Genomic DNA, 21,296 nt, shown 5'->3' on the forward strand with positions numbered 1-21,296 from the left:
CCTAAAGGGGGCTGGGTTTGCAGCCTGGGCCCCCCCTGAGCTGGCCCCGGCCTCACAGCCATGCCTCTCCGGCAGGCACCCTTGGGCCCAGCCGGCCGGCCCCATTTCTTGCTTGGGAAACCGAGGGTCGTCTCGGGGCTTTGTGCCTCCTGCAAACCTACTGCCTGGGATGCTAACCCACCTCTGCTAGGTTCCCACTCAGCTTTCCAGAACGAGGGGCCCCATGAGGCCGCTTCCACGGCGTCCTGCGAACACCCAGGAGTCTTCATTGTGGGGCCCCAAGCTTGCTGCCTCCCTCTCCGGCTGAGAGCTCCCCAAGGCGGGCCACCAGGCCTTCCTGGCTTCTCCTTCTCGGTGCCCGGCAAGTACGAGAAAAAAGGAAGGGAAGGGCTGAGCAGCTGGGGCGGCAGCGCGGACTTTGGGATGACGCCGTGCCACGGGAATCAAGGAAGAAGAGGGACTTCCGGTGGACAGAACCTTCTGGAATACCAGAAGTTATTCAAGAAGAGTGAGGGTGGGGGGAGAGTGGCACTGGATCTTAGCAACATGCCGTCGCTGAGAAGTCCGAGTGGGGGACTGGAAAATAATTTGACGATTACCTATCAACATGGCTCCCACCCTGGGCCTCGGTCAATCTGCTTGGGAAATAAGTAGCGTTGTTATAATAAGTAACGGGCATGTTTTGTTTTGTTTTCTTTTTTCCTGGCTGTCCAGATCCAACCTCTGGTTCCATTTTGAGGGCACTCCTATCACACGGAGTTCAACACGGCCAGATTCCTCCCCTGTCTGTGGCCTCCTGCCTCCCGTCCCTTCTCTAGGCTCAAACAACCTCCCAGTCAGGGCCTCCTCGGGATAAGACAGCCAGACCCAGTCTGGGATTCTGGTCCTGGAAGCATCCTAACCGAGACCCTACATGACAGGGAAAAATCCTACATATGGAAAGAAGCTTGATGTAACACAGCATTACGTATACAGCAAAAATGAGGAAACAATCTAAAAGCCCCAAACAAGACCGTCCTAAGTAAATGACGGTAGAATAGAATGTTTGATAGAATGTTACCAATGCTACCAAAAGGAAAAAGGGCTTATAATAAAACGTTAGAAAGAAAGGTTAAAATAGAGTATTGCCATCACCCTTATAACAATGCTATGGGTAGAAAAAATGACTGAAGACGCTAAGATATTAAGACAGAAATACATTTTCCTTGAAATGTCAAATAATATTTAAATTACAGAGGTACTACAGGCACAGATCATCTCTGGCCACCCGGCTCCGAGCCTGGCCCGCTCACACCGCTCTGAGGGAACACTGTCGGCTACAGATGTTCTAGCGAACACCCCTCTACAGATCTGGCACGCGTCTTCCCACCTTCCCTCTGCCCCTCCCTCCTTCCTTTCTTCCCTCCCTCACACGGGATCACAGAAGATGCATCCTGCTCACTTTGGGTTTTCACTTCACCAGACCCTGGGGACGTCTATCCCCCCTCACTCCTCAGACCTCTGCCCCCGCGTTGTGTCCTCTTAAACCCGGGAGCCCCTAAGCTGACTGCAATCCTTCTCCGCCGGGGCTCCCTGCAGTCCCTGGGTCCTTCTCCTCCACTCTTTGGTGCCCGGGACAGGAAGGGCATGAGCCCACCCACCTTTCTGCTCCAGTAACTGAGCCCAGCACCTGGCATACGGATGACGCTCATTGTTAACAGGGAAGAAGGAAAGAATACACAGACAGGAAATGCAGCTTGAGGACAAGGTGGTCTTTTTTTTTTTTTTTTCCCCATTTCTAAGTTTATTTATTTATTTTGAGAGAGACAGCATGAACAGGGGAGGGGCAAAGAAAGAGGGAGACCAAGAAATCCCAAGCAGGCTCCGCGCTGTCTGCCTAGAGCCCGATGCGTGGCTTGAACTCACGAAACTGTGAGATCCATGATCTGAGCAGAAACCAACGGAGCCACCCAGCTGCCCCCCAGGGGGCTTTGAAGGCTGACATCCCTTAGCGGAGGAGCTGGCATTTCTCCATGGGCACTGAGCGAAAGATGACATTGGGGAACAGACACGGACACACGTGTGTGTCAAGAAGACGGGAGCTCAAGAATTTAACTGGATTATCCCAAAGAAGGAGGATAAAAGAAAGAAGCAGGAGAAAGGCCAGAAGAGTATTCTTGAGAAGCAGCGAGAGAAAGAAAAGCTCCGTAATCAGATCTCTAATTATCTGTGTTTGCCGGTAGGGTTTTAAAGGCCATTCCTTGGGAGATTACATTGTCTCCGAGGTCGGTTAAATAAACCAGACAACTCAGAACTCAGTTTTCTACCTATGTTGTGTTAGCTTCCGAAGAGCTAATGGAAGAAAAAGTACGTTCACGCCACCCAAAGGGACGGCGGCGCCTTCTGCGCCCCACTACGAGTGGCACCTACCGACTCATGCCCGGGAATGGCTTCCGCCACAAGATCACAAATTTCAGTTTATTTGAGAGAAAGCAACTCTTTCTCATCCAGTGGGGACATAAAAACCTAGCTTCAGAACATCGCTGCCCAACTTACTCAGGCCAGCACTGTTCTCCTTAAAAGCCCTTCTGCACACCGGCCTCCTCTGAGTCTTAGTTCACGAAGGCGGCTCTCGGCCACCGCTGGAAACCCGCGCTTTCTCGCGGCGCTGGCGTCTACTGAGGAGGCACTACAACCAGTCCCGACGCCGCCCAGCTGGCTCTCACTCCGTCTGCACAACAGCCATGCAGACTGGTCATTATTCCCCTTGTTTTATAAAGAAGGAAGCGGGGCCTCACAGAGGGCATGCCCTCTGAGTCACCCCGGGGCCTAAGCGGCCAAGCCCACGCTGTGACCCAGCTGTGGCTCCACACCCATGCTGTGGCTTCCCTAAGACCAGCAGGTTCCCAAACGCGGAAGGGTAACCCCCAAGGGGTCCGGGCTGAGACGGTGCTAACGCAGGGTCGGCCGGGCTGACTGCTCACCGCGTCGCCGAAATGCTGCTCAAATCACAATCGGTGTGCTTGCACAACATTACGTAATAGTCAATAGGCTGAGAAGCAACCGAGCCCCTCAGCCCAAGTCATTCAGAACACTCAGTCTGGCCTCTCACAATTGGCTCTGTCCGTCAGACTCAGACGAGGCTCTATTTTGAATTCTAATGAGGACGAGGCACTCTGAATATTTAACCGCGATCACAAAGATCTTGCTTTCGTGGAGACGTCCTGATACAAGTAACAGATCGGAAAGTACGCGTAGGTACCGGTGGAAAACACCAGGCTGATTTGTGTTTGGAGGCAGGAAAAAGACAGTATTGCTTTCGACTGGACGCGATTTGGGGGGCGGGGGGAGGGGCAAGGGAAAGGGAGGAAGAGCCACACAAAGATCTCGGCAAAATTTTTACAGCCCGGGCTCCTGAGTGAAAGGTTCACAAAGAGGTGCTTGAATCCTTTGTTAACAAGCACACAGACAAATTCATCACCAGGCCCTTCTGTGTGGCCCCCTGGCAATTCGGTCTGGATGAAGAACTGGAAATTTCCTCACTGCGGAAGCATCTATGACTTATATATGTATCAGATCGGCAAGGAAGACACACTAAGGGTAGGGAAACAAAAGACCGTTTCACGGTTCACAACCTTCTGCACTCAAAATGATGATGTGCTGGCCGCCACCCTCAGCTCGCTCGAGTCCCCAGAGTTAAACAAATGGAGTGCCATGTGAACAGTAACCCAGGGACACTTGAGGGACTCACTTAACTCCCTACCCCACAAACAGTTAAAACACACCCACCTGAAGCTTCACGTGCATGTCTGCTTATGTGGAAACGATCAATCGAGCCTTGCATGTGGGAAGTGCAGGGGATCAACTCTTTGCTATATGTCCCAGGCACCTGGAACAAGCCTTCGCCCCCCTGCCAAACCTTTCTTTCTTCCTTCCTTCCTTCTTTCCTCCCTCCCTCCTCCCTTCCTTCCTCCCTCCCCTCTTTCTTTTTTCTTTTCTTTTTTTCTTTCTCTCTCTCTTTCTTAGAGAGAGAGCGTGAGCAGAAGGGCAGAGGGAGGGAGAGAGAATCTCCTTGCTGAGCGTGGAGCCTGATGTGGGGCTCGATCCCATGACCCTTGGATCAGGACCTGAGCTGAAATCAAAGAGTCGGATGCTTAACCAAATGAGTCACCCAGGCGCCCCAAACCTTTCTTACAAAGATCCTAACGTAACCTCTGTAGCATCTGGATATCCTCTTGTAAATGCTAGCTAAAGCTTACATAAAGGCAATATGGCTTACTTTTTTGGTACCTATCCCCCTGGTTGATTCTCTCTGCTTCTATGCTACCAAATATGTCCACTGGGTTTTGAATTTCAGGTTTTTATTTTATTTTTTTCCTAGGAGCTAGATTTTGGTCCCTTTTCAAATTTTCTGTTACTTTTTATAGTTTCCTATTTTCTGAAGATCCTTTCAAGCCTGTCATTTCTTTCTTTAAATATAATAAGCATAGTTAATTTTATCATCTGTGCCTGATAATTCTAATACTGAGAGTCAGTGCAGATTGATTTCTGTGGTCTGCTGCTGGTTCTGGCTCATGTTGTGTTGTTTCCATGTCTGCTAGGTTATCTTTGACTGCGTGCTGGTCACCGCCCTGAAAATTTGGTTTGGCTGATTCTTAGAGACCTGATAAATACACCCTCCTCCAGATAGGCGTTTCATTGTTTTCACCAGGCACCTGTCACTCTAGCACATGAATCTGCCCCAAACCAAATGCAGAGTATGGGGTTTCCAGCCCATCCTGAGTATAGATGCCCGTGACATAATTCCTTTCTATGCCCACAACTTGTCAGAACTATGGTTTTGTCCTTGTCCTTCTCAGTCTTTTCAGTGCCAAGGGCACCTTACTTCTGGTTCACTTTTACCCTAAGGGTATATCTCTCTGGGGACCCACTTCATTGGGGGAAGGGTCCCCTACTACACTCTTCAACTGGGGTGGGTCCAGGGCTGTAACTTCTACCCCACTTGCCTGCCCCTCTGAGGCTCTGAAGACCCTGACTCCTGCCCACAAATGGGCTTTATCAGGAAAATAATCAAACTACTAGAAAGTACTAAGAGTTTAAGGACTGGAAGCAAAACAAAAGGACAGGTTAATATGGTGGTCCCTTAAAAAATTAAACGCTGAATTACTATTTGATTCAGCAATGTGACTTCTGAGCAGGACTTGAATCGATGCTTGTACACCTGTTCATAGTGACCTCATTCACCACATTAGCCAAAAAGTCCACGGACAGATAAACAGATAAACACTAACAGGTAAAATGTGGTGTGTATACATATGTATATATACATATACACATATACACGTATATACATATACACACACACATCTACACAGACACACACACACACACACACACACACACACAGGAATATTATTCAGCCTAAAAAAGGAAGGAATTTGTGACACACACTAGAGCATAGAGGACTCCTGAAGACATTATGCTGAGTGAAATAAGCCAGACACAAAAGGACAAATACTGTATGAATTTACTCAAGTGAGATACCTGGTGGCATCCAATTCATAGAAAAAGAAAGTACAACGGCGGCTGATGGGGGCCGGCTGGAGAAGAATGGGGAGCTAGTGTCGAATGGTGGCAGGGTCACAGTTGGGAAAGATGAAAAAGTTCTGGGGACAGACGTTGGAGACAGTTTCAGGACGACGTGAATATACTCAAAGCCACGGAGCTGCACACTTAAAAATGGTTACGAAGGCAAATTTTGTGTCATGTACATTTTACCGTGATATTTTAAGTTAGGTTAGTTTGGGCGAGGGCTGCTAGAGCCACTCAGTCAATTCCACAGGGTGTCGTAATTTCACAGGCTTCATATTGATCAGTGGGAGACTCAGAAGTTAATTGCAGGGGTCATTAAACCAGTCTGGCCTCTCTAGAGCTTTGGAGGCCACGGGATAAACCTCGGTCAACATGCAAAAACTAGTGCTGCTTGCCAACAAACAGAGATGTAACGATAGATTTCCCTGTAAAAAATGTAAATGCAATAATTTTCCTTTAACGGTATCAGGCACTGGAAATACTATAAGGTTGGTTATTTGGGTGTGGATCGACAATACTTAGGACACTGCCTAGGAAAGATTAGGGGCAAAAAATTGATGGGATAAGAGAAAGAATTCTCTTTAGAGTAGTTCCACCGAAAGAATAAAGAAATGTCTATTTAACAATGCTGTATTACTGGACTTCTCCCTTCTGAGTCCCTACATATACGGTTGACCCAACACAGGTTTGAACTGTGCAAATTGACTTATGCGTGGATTTTTGTCAAAAATACAGTGCAGGACCGTAAATGTGCTTTCTCATCCTTATGAGTTTAACATCTCTTCTCCGGCGTACTTTATTGGAAGAAAGGAGCACAAAATACATGTAAGGTACAAAATATGTGTTAACTGTTTATGGTATCAGGAAGGCTCCAGGTCAACAGCAGGCTATTAGTAGTTAAGTTTTGGGGAGAGTCAAACGGGATACGCAGGGGGCACCTGGGTGGCTCAGTCAGTTAAGCATCTGACTCCGGCTCAGGTCATGATCTCACCGTGTGCGAGATCGAGCCCTGTGTCAGGCTCTCTGCTGTCAGCACAGAGCCCGCTTCGGATCCTCAGTCCCCTGCTCTCTCTGCCCCTTCCCTGCTTGTGCGCTCTGACTCCTTCAAAAATAAACCGACTTAAAAAAAAAATGTATATGTAGATTTCTGCCTGCAGAGGGGGGTCAACACCCCTGACCTCTGCACTGTTCAAGAGCCAACAGTAATTCTACTACAGATTATGTATAACTAAATATAAATGGCACAAGACAAATTTACAGTTAATTTGTTTTTAAAATACCAAGTTTTAGAAGCATGTATTTTAGTAATTGTGGGAGTTTCTAAATTTCTTCTATTAAAAAGAGATACTTAGAGTTCAAGTCAGATGATTTGATGCACATTTCTGGGTGTAAACACCAACACCAAGCAATACCATAAAATAAGAAACTGGCAGCAGAAGTAACATTCCTCGCTGTGACTTCATGAGTAACACGTGCTGAGGGCCACTGCGTTGCAAATACAAAAAGCTTACCCACACATCCATATACACGGTCATTCCAAACTAACAGCAACATGACTGCTTTGCACGTAAAAGAGACTTCAAGAAAGCTGTCCCTGAATCGGGACGACTGTTCCTACTTTAGAAGCACAGAGATGAGAGCTAATCCTTGCTCACAGCTTACTATGTGCCAATACCGCACTAAGTGCTACAAATCTGTCTCTGTGTATATATCTACATCTATATCATCTGTAACTAAACCTGTATCTTTATCTTTATCTATATTAATTCATTTATTCCTTACAACAACCCTGTCGGGTATTTACCATTAGCATTCCCATTTCAAAGATGGGAAAACCGAGGCAAAGGGGAGCTTGGGTTTCTCCAAGGTCGCGTAGTCGGTGAGGGGTGCCGCTGGGAGGCAAGTCCAGGCTCTAGGGCCCCCACTCTTAACCACCCCACTGCAGGGCCTCTCCGCGTAAATACGGACAGTCAGGGAAGACGGCCAGCGTTAGACGCTTCACCTGTTCTACACGGTTTAATGTTGATAACCAGGTTACCCACTCTTTTACACGTGGGGGAAGTGAGGCTCAGCAAGACTAAGTTCCTACAGAGATCAAGGCAGTTGGAGTTGGAGGTGGGAGTAAGCCCGCATCTCCCTGTCTCCAAAGTTTCAGGATCTAGCACCGAACGAAGTCCCCGTGGAGCAAGGTCACATGAAAAGGTTGGTAAAGTGAAAAGCAAGGATGTGTTGCTTTTGCAGGATGCAGAGGCACAGGGTGTCTGCTATCTGGTGGATGAGAATTCCGGGGCTGGGGAATGCAGGCACGTGATCACAGGGGAGCAGGGAGGTCCCTCAGACTTCTACTTCCTGAGGTTCCAGAGGCCTTAGCTACCTCCTCAGTCACCCTGTTGTTCTAGACGTCTGTCGAACCAGCACACCAGGTAAAGAAGGTAATGCTTCTCAAGCTACACATCTCCGGTGACCTTCGCACACAGGATCCTCGTTCTAAAACTGGGTACGGATCAGAGGGATCCATTGTATTTTTCACATCGAAAGGGCTAAGAGGCAAAGCGTGTGCTCCGATCACCAGTGTTCTGAGTGCTATTATACTTTTGTTTCCAATAAAGGTATCAGCTTTATAAACCTGGTGCACCTTTGTGGGAGGAAGCACCCAGTAACTGTCGCTTTGGTCAGTACCACTGTCACTACCGTTTATCATCACTTACCTTTGGGCGAAGCACCACGCACAGGCAACACGGAATTCAAACCTCACAAAAATCGGCATTGGAGCTTCGGGTGAATGGTAAGTACCTATGTCCGAATTGCCTGCCGTCCTTGTCAAATAACGAACATCCGTTCCAGCCCTACTTAATCAGAATCTCTAGGGCAGGGCCAACAGGTCAGTGTTTCAAGAGCCACGCCAACTGATTCTTGTCTTGGCACAGATAGCCCCATTTTATGCACAAGGTATCAAGCAGTAAAGTGACTGCCAAAGACTAACATCACTGAATATAGGATGCGAACTCCACCAGACTTCAGAACCTGGGCTCTTAACCGCTCTGGAGTTCAAGCTTCAACCATGAAGCTTCCAAGTAGAAAAAAGGCACAAAGTAAGCAAGATCGCCTTCAACACCTGCGATCATCTACCAGCAGCGACCTGCCTACTGTCACACGATTTCCCAAACTGGTTTTCTCTGTAAGCATACAGAGACAGATCCTATTTTAAATTAAAAAAAAAAAATTAACAGTGCATTATACTTCTCCTATGCTCGTAATCCTTCATTTTCACAAGATTTGGGGCTCTTTTAGCGATTTCAATGCTTCATCAAAAGGGACTGTCTGCAATAGAAGAGCAACCAAATCCCTGTGGTAATTAGAGAAACGCAGGCAACTGAAAGCAGAGTCAATGCACAAGTGATGATGGGAGGCAGAACGGTAAGTGTAGAGATCCCTTACCGCAAGACGTTGACTTTCTGTCCACTATGTTCATACGCCTGGTCTCCGTGCGGAGTTTCCCGTCTGTGTTCTCCACCAGGTTGGCGAGGTCATCAATTATCTCTAGGAAGGAAGACAGAGATGCATGGTTAAGACTCTAGAAACACCCAGGCTCACATCAAAGTATCACAGCGGAGGCCAGCCTCCCTACTGATAATTCTCTCACGTGCAGTGAGGGGAAAGGTAAAGAGCTCATGTGTGTTCTTTGGAAACTGCAATCCTGATTTATAAGAGGTGGTGGTGGTGGTGGTGCAGGGCTGTGGGAGTCGTAGCAAAGGGAAAAACCGATTGAATGCAAGTCTGGAACACAGAGGAGGAATGTCAGAAGTTCCGGGGAAGAAAAGCAGGACCCAGCAAAGTTATGCCCAGCCACACTGTCATGCCAGCTTTATGGCAGATGAACTACAGGAGATCATTTCTTGTTTCTTATGTTTGTATTCTAATTATTTTCTTGCATGCTTTCTTTGGTGGGAAGAGTAGGACAGGGTCCTTCTCAAGAAAACTGCTTGATGACGAAATCTGGCCAACCAAGGGGTGAAAAGAAATAAAGAACTCTAGGATAGAAGAAGCCAGAGACCATGACCTAAGAGACGGTGGAGACAGCTGGAGCCATCTAAATACTGAGCTGGGAATCAGCAGATACAGGGATTACGTTACAAAAAGGTAGATAAATGTTGTAAACAGCGACGATGTAATTATAACCGAAATCAGGAAGCAGTTGGGAGGCTGACGTGGTGGGAGAAAGGTGGAAAGAATCTGAAGGTGTTAATTTCCCCATCATGCACAGCGGAGTCCCATCAAGCCGCGGAAAAGCAAAACATAGACCTATGGCTTTTCAAAATCACCAAAGCTTCCGTGCTTTAGGTAATTTTTTTTGTTAACCTTAGATCTTTTAGTAATTACCATCTCTTGTAAAGAATCCTCTACGTGAAGTTGAGGTTTTTTTACGCTAATTGTCTTCTTTTAAGATTGAATTATTAGAGTTGATACTATGGTAATCTCCTTAAAGTGAAATTAAGTTCTTAGTAACACTTAAAATAGGACATATAGCATAATCCTAATGGTGCAAAATTACTTCTAGTCGCCCTTTCATATGGACAAACCTACAAGGATATATCTGGATGATGGGAAGGATGATTATTTCTAGGTGGTGGGATCCTGGGTGAGCTTCCTTGTGTTTTCTGTATTGTTTGAATTTCCTCTAATGAGTACATAGTACTTATTTATTTATTTATTTTTTACATTTATTTATTTTTGAGAGACAGAGCATGAGTAGGGGAGGGGCAGAGAGAGGGAGACACAGAATCGGACGCAGGCTCCAGGCTCTGAGCTGTCAGCACAGAGCCCAACATGGGGCTTGAACCCACAAACCGTGAGATCGTGACCTGAGCCGAAGTCAGACGCTTAACCAACTGAGCCACCCAGGTCCCCCACATAGTACTTTTTCAGTTTTGGTTCCCTTTCTTCCCTCTTTCCCTCCCTTCCTCTTTTTTTTTTTTCTTTCTTTTAAGTGAGTGCTTTAGAGATCCATTGTCCAATATGAGTCACTGCTTCTGTTAAATAATTAAATAAAACAAGGTAATCAAAGAAAGTTTTCAGAATGATGCTGGAGCTGTGTTTTAATTTTTGTTTGTTTACTTATCCATTTTGAGAGAGACAGAGAGAGAGACAGAGAGAAGAGAGCCAGCGTGGGCAGGGGAGGGGCAGAGAAAGAAGGAGAGAGAGAAACTCAAGGAGGCTCCACAGGGTCAGCACAGAGTCTAACACAGTGCTTGATCTTGTGAACTGGGAGATTATGACCTGAGTCGAAATCAAGGGTGGGTCGCTCAACTGACTGAGCCACCCAGGTGCCCCTGGAGCTGAGTTTTAAAGGCCGTGGGCGTAAAGAAGCAGGAAGACAGCACTGCTCGCGGGAAGAAACAGCATGTGGAAGGCATGGAGGAGGCGGCCGCTCCTCCTGGGCTCCATTTCCTTGGAGACCCGTATGTTTTGTATTCTAATTACTTGCTTGCCTGCCTTTCTTTGGTGGGAAGAATAGGACAGAGAGGCTCACTTTCCTTCATTGCTCTACCTGTGATGCCCAGTGGAATGTCTAGTACACAGCCAGATAAAATAAACACAAAGCGATGGAGGCAATGAATGGACGGAGTCTTAAAGAGAGACAGAATTTCAAAGTACTTTTCTGCTTCTTAGGCCAGCAGATCTAGGCCAAAACTGTCAAATGGTATCTGTATACGGGCTGCCCGGAAAACTTTTTGCTACCATTTAACAGTGCATTTGAGGGTTTTTTTGTTCATTTTGTTTTTAAGTTTATTTATTTATTTGGGACGGGGGAAGGGGCAAAGACAGAGGGAGAGAGAGAATCCCAAGCAGGCTCTGCACTGTCCTCATACACTGTGTGCACAGTGCAGAGCCTGACGTGGGGCTCCGACTCATGAACCGTGAGATCATGACCTGAGCCGAAACCAAGAGCTGGACACTCAACCAACTGAGCCACCCAGGCGCCCCAACAGTGCACTTGTGACTCTCCAGTCAGTGACAGTCTTCCATTTTTCCTCCCGTCTCCAAGCTCTGCGTAGTGTCTTCTTCCTCTTAAATGCCCGCAGTCCCACCCTTCTGTATATTTTTACGCTGTAACACTACCATGGTGATTTTATGTACCTTTCAGTTTCCTCAGTATGTAAATTAAAAACCTGAAAATCTCTGCTGTATATAGCTCCCCAAAATTCTTGACCCAGGCAGCCAAGTGCCTACTGTTTATCCGTACCTCGAAATTCCTACAAATAGCTGAGTCTCAGGGTCTCTAAACTAAACTGTTCATCTTCCCCTACGCCTGACCCCCCCCCCCCCGCCCGACATTCCCTGTCCCCATCCATGGCACCAACGTTCGCCTGCTGGCCCACGCGAGAAATCTTCAGTCACTCGGCCTCCCCCTCCCCCGGTCATGCCACTTGAAGCCACTCGACTTGACCCTGCCTCCCGGGGTTCTCTCAATCTCATGCTTTCTCTTAAACTCTGCTACTAATATCTCACAAAGTTGTGCCAGTGTTTCTCGAACAATGTCCAAACTTATCCTCCTGTTTCTAGTTCTGCATCTTCTCGTTCCGCCCTCCACACTATAGCCAGGGACGCATTTTGATTTTTTTCATATTTTAACTAGTTAAAACTCAAATTTAAAGCCACTTGTGGGTGGTGACTACTATATCAAACAACATATCTCTAAAGCAATCATAAAAAAAAAAAAGAAAGAAAGAAAGCCATACATCAATACATAGAGATTTAAACAACAACAAAAAAAAAACAGAGGGAGGGGCTCCTGGGTGGCTCAGTCGGTTGAGCGTCCGACTTCGGCTCAGGTCATGCTCTCACGGTTCGTGGGTTCGAGCCCCATGTTGGGCTCTGTGCTGACAGCTCAGAGCCTGGAGCCTGCTTTGGGTTCTGTGTCTCCCTCTCTGTCTCTGCCCCTCCCCCACTCATGCTCTGTCTCTCTCTCTTTCTCTCTCTGTCTCAAAAAAAAAAAAATTAAAAAAAATTAAAAAAAAAAACAACTGTCAGTAAAAAATAGAAATCCAATCCCCAGGGCTCATCTACTCTCACATCTCAAGAGTGTGTTTTTCATTTTAATAAGCTTTCCTGCTTAAGTCACTTGCCTGTGTTGCATGTCTGTCCTTGAATTCCTTCTCGTAACAAGACCAAGAACCTCCAGCAACACCTTTGGGATGGGCTGGGTTGTGGCCCCCGGGGCCCTGGGTCTCCCCGGTCCACCCAGCGACATTTAGAAATAAATCTAACAAAAGATGTGCAAGCCTTGTACACTGAAAACCGTAAACCACCGCTGGTTGAGAGCAGGTTGAGAAATTAAAGAGACGGGAGTGCTGTACTACATTCGCGGACTGAAAAGACTCCATGTTTTAAAGACACCAGCTGTCTCTCAACTGATCTATAGACTCAGTGTAGCCCCAGTCAAAATCCTGGCAGGTTTTTCATTCACATGTGGAATTTAAGAAACAAAAGAAATGAACAAAGGAAAAAAAAAGAGAGAGAGAAGCCAAGAAACACTCTTGACTGCAGAGAACAAACTGATGGTTCCCAGAGGGGAGGTGGGGGTGGGGGATGGGTGAAACAGGTGATGGGGATCAAGGAGGGCACTGGCTGTGCCCAGCGCTGGGTGATGTGTGCAAGTGTTGAATGACTTACCCTGTACCCCTGAAACTACTATTACACTGTGAACCACGCTCGAATTGAAATAAAAAATTCATTAATTCATTAATTTAAAAAATGCTAGCATAAAAAAAATAACACTGGCAAGCTAATTTTAAAATGTACATGGAAAGGCAAATGGTTTAGAATAGCCAAAATAATCTTGCCAAAAAAAAAAGGAAAAAAGTTGGAGGTACTATACTACCCAAATCCCAGATTTATTATAAATATATAGCAATCAGGACAGTGTGGTATTGGCAGAAGGACAAACAGATTTGTTCTATGTGGACCAAACCAGGGGCACCTGGGTGGTTCAGCTGGTTGAGTGTCTGACCCTTGATTGCGGCTCAGGTCATGATCTCACAGTGAGTTTGTGAGATTGAGCCCTGGGTCAGAGACTGCTAGGGATTCTCTGTCTCCCTCTCTCTCTCTCTACCCCTTTCCTGCTCATTCTCTCTCTCTCTCCCCCAAAATAAATAAATACACTTAAAAAAAAGGTAAACTAGAAAAAAATTAAGTTTACAATATTCAGATACTCCTAAGATTTTCCAGGAAGGCAGGCAGGCATGCATTCTGGGAAGACAGGGCGAATGCTTTAGAACAATAAAACTGCCAGACCGCAGAGGTCATGTGACCATGTCACGGTTCCTCCCCTTTTCTCCAGCATCCCTGGCAACAGGAGCAGGCTGATGAACATTTTGCTGAATGCTCCCAGCCACTGGTGACATGGAAACTCGCGAGAAAAATCACTTCCATGGCTGAGCTGGAGAGTGACTCTCATTATTATAAGGTTCTACCCATTGAGCCGAACACCTGCCCACTTTCACGGTCCGCCAGAGTTATTTCTAGAACACAACACCAGTGTTCCTTCCACAAGACACTTCTGTCCCTCCTTAGTCTTCTCTTCGGGGGTAAAGACGCTGAGCTGGAAACTTTGGCAGATCCTGAGAGGAAGCAGGTTCAAAAACTTGTGACATCTTGGCGCTTTGGGCATAGTGTTCATCCTACAGTGCCATGTGGGGGCTGGACATGCCACCTCGGTTTTGGTCTGGTGAGGTGAGCACGGAACCCAGATGGGCTTATATACTGGAGCATATGTAGAAGCATATGGTTTGGTTTTTTTTTAAGTCTACTTATTTATTTTGGGGGGAGCAGACAGAGAGAGAGGGAGACCCAGAATCCGAAGCAGGCTCCAAGGTCTGAGCTGTCAGCACAGAGCCCGCCGTGGGGCTTGCCCCCCATGAACCGTGAAATCGTGACCTGAGCCGAAGTCGGATGCTTAACCGACGGAGCCACCCAGGCACCCCAAAGCGAATGTTTTTTATCACCCACTCTCCGTGTCCTATCAGGATATTCCACAGTAATGTGCTTCGTACCGTTACTTGGCACAATGCGACTGGTCCACACAACCGATCACAGTCTAATGATTATGTTTTAATGCTGCAGTACATAATACGAAACTCAGGCGTCATCAGCCTCCATCACTAAAATAAAGTCAATGTAAAATACTCCTTGTCTGACACTAAACATTTGTCAGTCGTTAAAGGTTAACTGGGTTTCTAGATAGATTCCTTTTAAACTTTATAAATATTTACAACTGAGAGGTAGATCAGGACTTTGTGTGTAGCAGATTAGCTCAGCCAAGATCAGTAGTCAACGCTGAGGGTGTTGATTTTTTGTTTTAAGTTTATTTATTTTTTTAGTAACCTCTACACCCAGAGTGGGGCTTGTACCCACGACCCTGGGATCAAGGGCTGGACGCTCTTCTGACTGAGCCGGCCGGGCACCCCGAGAGGGTTCTTATTTTTAATCTCAGACCAAACACAAAGTTTTTCATTGGGTTGCTAAACCTCTTCTGATTACTGATGTGTTGTTTGTTTGTTTACAAAACCAACTCTATTTTTTTTTTGAGTGACACAATTATTTAATAGCAGTTTATGAATGACAGGGGGGCCAAAAAAAAAAAAAAAAAGACAAAAGTTGTCCCAACACCCCGGTAATCACTTCTATGTGTTCTCTTCTCAGATTTGACATAAACATATATTTTTATATAATTGCAACACAGAAGCCTTTTGCCCCATTAACATGAGCTCTTTTATGATCTTTCATGTTGCTACACAGTCTCCCTTCACAGTTATAATTTCTAATGGTTACAAAATATTCCTTCCATTAAATAAACATTCATTAAAAATAGCCCACTGTCAGGGACTTAGAATGTTTCTATATTTATACATAATGAGTCAACGAATTCTTTCCTCCATTATCATTTTCTTCCTTTTGTCTCATTTCCTTACGTTAACACCCTGGGGTTCTGATGGCCGCGTGGACTTGGAAACACATTGCCACATCAGTTTTTCAAAGGTTTATACTGCCGCTGTGGGTTCGCCCCACCGTGTCACAGCTGCTCTGAACTCTCCAGATTTCCAGGGGCAGGGAGTCCAGGGGGATTCCCACCCTGCAGCCCGCAAGCTGGGAAGTCCCCCAACCAGAGTCTCTTACCAGCCAATTAAACAGATTTCCGAGCGCAGGTCGAGAAACGACCCGCTGCCTCTTGCAGATTCCGGGCAGTCCCGGCCTCTCAAGAGAGACTGATCTTTCGCTTCCTGGTTAAGTGTTTGCATTTGGGTTCGGAGAAGGAGGCTGTATGTCCATCGTGCGTGGATTTGGGACACCGTGTGCCATTCCGACACGGGGCGGAACAACGGTCAAGGTAAAGCGTGACACAAAACCGGCAGAATCAAAAGCGGTAAGAAACACACCGCATCGCACTATCTGACTCCAATTATACTTGTCACTTCTTCCCGCTCTCAAGGACATTGCCAATTATATTCCATATTAAGGCAGACCGCGTGCTGCATGTTTCCAGGATAAGTTTGGTGCTTTTTCATTTTCTTTTCTTTTTTTTTTCTTTGTGCTCACAGTGGAAGGTGGCAGTTGTGAAGTCGTTATGCTTCTGTGCCTCTGGCTTATACCGCCAGTAACATTTAAAGACAAATGCTAGGACAAACCAGGAGTGAATAAACAGCCCTTCTTGAGGGCATTTGTTTAACCGCCTCCACTCCCTGTAATGGAAATTTAAAATTAGGAGTTGGGGGGGGGGGGGCGCCTGGGTGGCTCAGTCGGTTGAGCGTCCGACTTCGGCCCAGGTCACGATCTCACGGTCTGTGGGTTCGAGCCCCGCGTTGGGCTCTGGGCTGATGGCTCAGAGCCTGGAGCCTGCTTCCAGTTCTGTGTCTCCCTCTCTCTCTGACCCTCCCCCGTTCATGCTCTGTTTCTGTCTCAAAAGTAAAATAAATGTTAAAAAAACATTAAAATTAAAAAAAAAATAAAATAAAATTAGGAGTGGGGGTGGGACCTTTAACAATACCCGGCACTAGGTGACGATGTCAAATATGTGACAGAAACCAGGAGAAGCAGTAACACTGAGGGCACTCCGTGACAGGGCAGCTGGTGGGGAACTCCAGCACCCCCAAGCTGAGCCTCTGGGACGCACCCAGGCTTTGGAGGCCTCGGAGAAATCCCCTTGGCTGCACCTGCTCACATCTTAAGCGGGGGCAGGTGAACGAAAGCCCAGGCTCCTTTCCTTCTTCCTTCCCACCATCAACCGGGGCCTTCCATTCTTCCCTCATCTGGGCCTAAGACTGCGCAGCCAAAGGCTGCCTAAGCTACAAGAACCTTCCCTGCTTCCAACAGTAGACGCGTCTCCTTATGCGAAGAGCAACCAAACGGCAGCAGGTGTAAACAAAGAGCCCCAAATGAGGGCCCGTCCTCTCCCTCCCTCACCTCGTCTGCCGGAGAAAAGACAATTCCTTCCGGAAAAGGAGAGGTCTTGAGAAAGCGGTTTCTCAAACACAAGATTTCTTAAACACAAGATTCAAGAGGACCGTGAGTGAGTGGCCACTGGAACACACAGCCATGACAAGGGGAACAAGTCAGGGTTACTGGACACACTGCATCCAGGCAGAATCACAACTGTCAAATTAAAAACCACAGCGAAGGCACAAATGAAACAGACAGTAATCTACATAAAAGATTTAGACAACAGGTTTGAATGACCTCCCAGACGTCAAAGGAAAAGGGCAGAGAGGACAAAATATGGGAGGGGAAAGACCAAAAAGACAGGGACAAAGATCCAGGAAAACAGAAGGACCAACAATGACCAAATAAATAACGATGAGGTGCCTGAGTGGCTCAATCTGTTGAGCGTCCGACTTCGGCACAGGTCATGATCTCAAGGTTTGTGGGTTCAAGGCCCGCGTCGGGCTCTGTGCTGATGGCTCGGAGCCTGGAGCCTGCTTCGGATTCTGCGTCTCCCTCTGTCTCTGCCCCTCCCCTGCTCATGCTCTGTCTCTCTCTTGCTCTCAAAAATAGACATTAAGTAAATAAATAATATAATTTAATATAATCAATTTTCCTTGAGCTGAGAAAACACTGGAGTCTTCGTATCAAAGAAACTCACTGAGCTCTGACCGACATTCTTCAAAAGGGTCTGGAAATATCTCATGAAATTTCTGAACTTCAGAAAAAAAAAAAAATTCTGAGGCACTCAAATGGTAGGCAGGGAAGATTACCAGCTTCCGAAATTGAGAAAATGAGAGAAAATTAAACTGTCATCGGGCTGTTCCCGTAAAACATGGAATATCTTAGTAAAAAGGTGTTGAGGGATACAGGCTGTGACCTATGGATTCAAAGTCTAGCTAATGTATAAAGCATGTGACAGTAATTCTTGGAGTGGTCTACAAAGTTACCAATCAGGTCTTTGGAGCCCCGGAGTCACCCCAAGCCTTTGGCCAGGGTTTCACCCAGCTACCACTCAGTCCTCCTCCAGCTCCCTCTTCCCAGGTTGCAGTGACGTGCTTCCCTTCAGGGCAGCACAGAACCTGCTCCAAATCCTTACCTGCCCACCCATCTTTAACCTCAGTGCATTGCAAAAGCACCTGAGCTGCCCAAAGCCGTCTGTTTCAAAATCCAGCAAGATCATCGTCACACGGCAGTATCCCTCGGAGGCTTTTGTCAACCGTCCTGGCTCCAAACTGTCAGAGCACAAAATCAGTGGCAGAAAGACCAAGCGGAGTGAAGCACGTACGCAAAATCACATTCAGTTTAAGAGGGCTAAATGGCCGAGACCATCTGCCCCATGCTGTGCTAATATTCACTGCCTGGGGGTATAATCTGTAGCACTAGCTTCCATTTGTAGAAAAAAAGTATGCGGAAGAATTCAGAGCTAGAGAAAAATATAAATGAATGGTGTGCAAAAATGGGTGGTTATATGTCATATGTGTATGCATGTACGTACGTATGGATATACGTATACAGATGCTTTTGTATGTTTATACGTACACATATATCTATATATCTATATGTATGCATATACATGTACCTATATACATGTATCTTTTTTTTTTTAACGTTTATTCATTTTTGAGACAGAGAGAGACAGAGCATGAATGGGGGAGGGGCAGAGAGAGAGGGAGACACAGAATCGGAAGCACGCTCCAGGCTCCGAGCCATCAGCCCAGAGCCCGACGCAGGGCTCGAACCCACGGACCGCGAGATCGTGACCTGAGCCGAAGTCGGACGCTCAACCGACTGAGCCACCCAGGCGCCCCTATATACATGTTATCTTAAGAGATATATTTTACATCTCATTTTTCTAAGACAGAATGGTACATGTGTCTTAGAAAAACATTTTATTTGGGGTGCCTGGGTGGCTCAGTCGGTTAAGCGTCCGACTTCAGCTCAGGTCATGATCTCACAGTTTGTGAGTTCGAGCCCCGCATCAGGCCCTGTGCTGACAGCTCAGAGCCTGGAGCCTGTTTCAGATTCTGTGTCTCCCTCTCTCTCTGCCCCTCCCTGGCTCGCACTCTGTCTCCCTCTCTCTCAAAAATAAATAAAATTTAAAAAATTTTTAAAAAAAGAAAAACATTTTATTTACATACTTATCTGTGTATTTATTTATTTATTTGAGAGGGAGAGAGAGGGAGAGAGGGGGAGGGTGTGTGTATGTGTGTGAGAGTGGGAAAAGGAGCAGAAGGAGAGAGAGAGAATCTTAAGCAGGCTCCATACTCAGCGCGGAGCCCGACATGAGGCTCGATCCCGTGACCCTGGGATCATGACCTGAGGCTAAATCAAGAATTGGACACTCAACCAGTTGAGCCACCCAGGGGCCCCAGAAAATACATGTTAGAGACAATCATGAATGAATGCTGGAGAAACACCTCAAAACAAAAGAAAGTAATTAAAAGACATTGGTGGGGCAGCTGAAGAAATTTAAACATGGGCTCCGTATAAAGCAATAACACCATGTGAGAGTTAGGTCTCTTGCCTCTGATAATGACACCATGGTTATGTAGGAGAACACGCTAATTCTTGGGAAATACCCATTGAAGTATTTAGTATTCACCCGACTTTTATATGGTTTGCTGGAAAACAAAGTATACATAAAAGGAAGAAAACACGTAAAATGGTAACAATCAGTGACTCTAGATGAACAGTGACCAGGTGTGTGGGAAAAACACATTCTCAACTTTTGCCGCTGGTTTGAGAAAAATCTTATATATTTTTTTAATTAAAAAAATTTTTTTAATGTTTTTATTTATTTTTGAGAGAGACACAGAGTGAGGAGGGGAGGGGCAGAGAGAGAGGGAGACACAGAATCCGAAGCAGGTGTTCCGGGCTCTGAGCTGTCAGCGCAGAGCCCAACGCGGGGCTTGAACCCACCAATGGTGAGATCACGACCTGAATAGAAGTCGGATGCTCAACCGACTGAGCCACCCAGGCACCCCAGGTTTGAGAAAAATTTTAAATACAAAAAAAACCAAAAGAATAAAAAAGAATAAAAAACATAACATCATAACATCATAATCAAAATGTCCAGGATACAACCCCAAATCACTCAGCCTATGAAGAGCCAGAAGGTTTCCAGCTTCACGATACAAGACGATGCCAGTGCTGCCAACAGATGCCAACGTTGATGGGACACAGGTGTTGGAGTTACTTGGCAAGGACTTTCGAGCTGCTAGAGTGAGCACGCCCCAGTAAGTAAAAGCGAATACTCGTCAAACAAAGGACAAGGCAGGAAAAAAAAAGAAAAACTTCGGCAAAGAAATAGAAGATATGGAAAAGAACCAAATGCAAATTCCAAAACTGAAAAACAGAATAAATGAATTAGAAAAAACTCACTGGGTGGGCCGAGCAACAGTATGGAGATGACAGAGGAAAGAAGCAGTGAACTGCAAGACAGGTCAGTAGAAATTTTCTAATCTGCACAAGAAAGAAAGAGCCTCCGTGGGGGCAGGGTGGAGGTTGATGAACACAGACTCAGGGAATGGGGCAATGGCAAGAGGTCAAACATTCCGATCATCAGAGTCCCAGAAGAAGAGGAAAAGGGGGTGTGGCAGCAGAAATATTTGAAGAAGTAAGGGCTGATGCTGTCTTAAACTTTGCCAGACAAAACAACAACCCATAAACCTGCACGTTCAGGAAGCTCAGCAAACCTCAAGCAGGATAAACACAGAGAAATGCATGCCTAGACACACACCCAAGCTGCTGAACACTGAAGAAAGACAAGAAAAGAAAAAAGAAAAGGAAAGGAAAGGAAAGAAAAGGAAAGGAAAGAAAAAAGCAAAGCCCCATAGGGGAGCAAAGATTTGAAAGACTGCGTAGTTCTTACCAGAGATCAGGGAGGCCAGAAGGAAGGGTAACAACAATTTTAACCCGCTGAAAGACAAGAACTGCCAGCACAGAATTCCATATCCGGTGAAAGTCCCCTTGGGGAGTGAAGGAGAAAGAGAGACATTCATTCCCAGATGAAGAAGTGGTAAGAGACCTTGCTGTCAATAAAGTAAGTTCTTCAGACAGAAGGGAAATCACATCAGGGGGCGATCTAGAATGTCAGAAACGAAGGAAAAGCAACAGAAATCTTAAATATCTGGCTAAACAGAGTAGATACTCCTCTGGTTAAGCTTTTAAGTATCCGTTTGGCAGCTGAAAGTAAAACTCACAATATCTGGTGCTCAGTGCATAGAAGGGTAATACACAGACAAGAG

The 21,296-nt window shown here is 46.3% G+C and overlaps 1 protein-coding gene across 3 annotated transcripts in view; it reads right to left on the reverse strand.

Moving 5' to 3' along the window:
• Window positions 1-21,296, reverse strand: part of STX8 (syntaxin 8) — a 247,744-nt gene that overhangs the window by 90,127 nt on the left and 136,321 nt on the right. For all 3 annotated transcript variants that reach the window (XM_027047742.2, XM_027047743.2, XM_053211779.1), the window contains exon 7: window positions 9,010-9,111. In XM_027047742.2, coding sequence (XP_026903543.1) covers window positions 9,010-9,111 — 102 coding nt within the window. The remainder of the gene's footprint in view (window positions 1-9,009; window positions 9,112-21,296) is intronic.

The sequence above is a fragment of the Acinonyx jubatus genome, chromosome E1 (assembly GCF_027475565.1).
Source record: "Acinonyx jubatus isolate Ajub_Pintada_27869175 chromosome E1, VMU_Ajub_asm_v1.0, whole genome shotgun sequence".
Lineage (NCBI taxonomy): Eukaryota > Metazoa > Chordata > Mammalia > Carnivora > Felidae > Acinonyx > Acinonyx jubatus.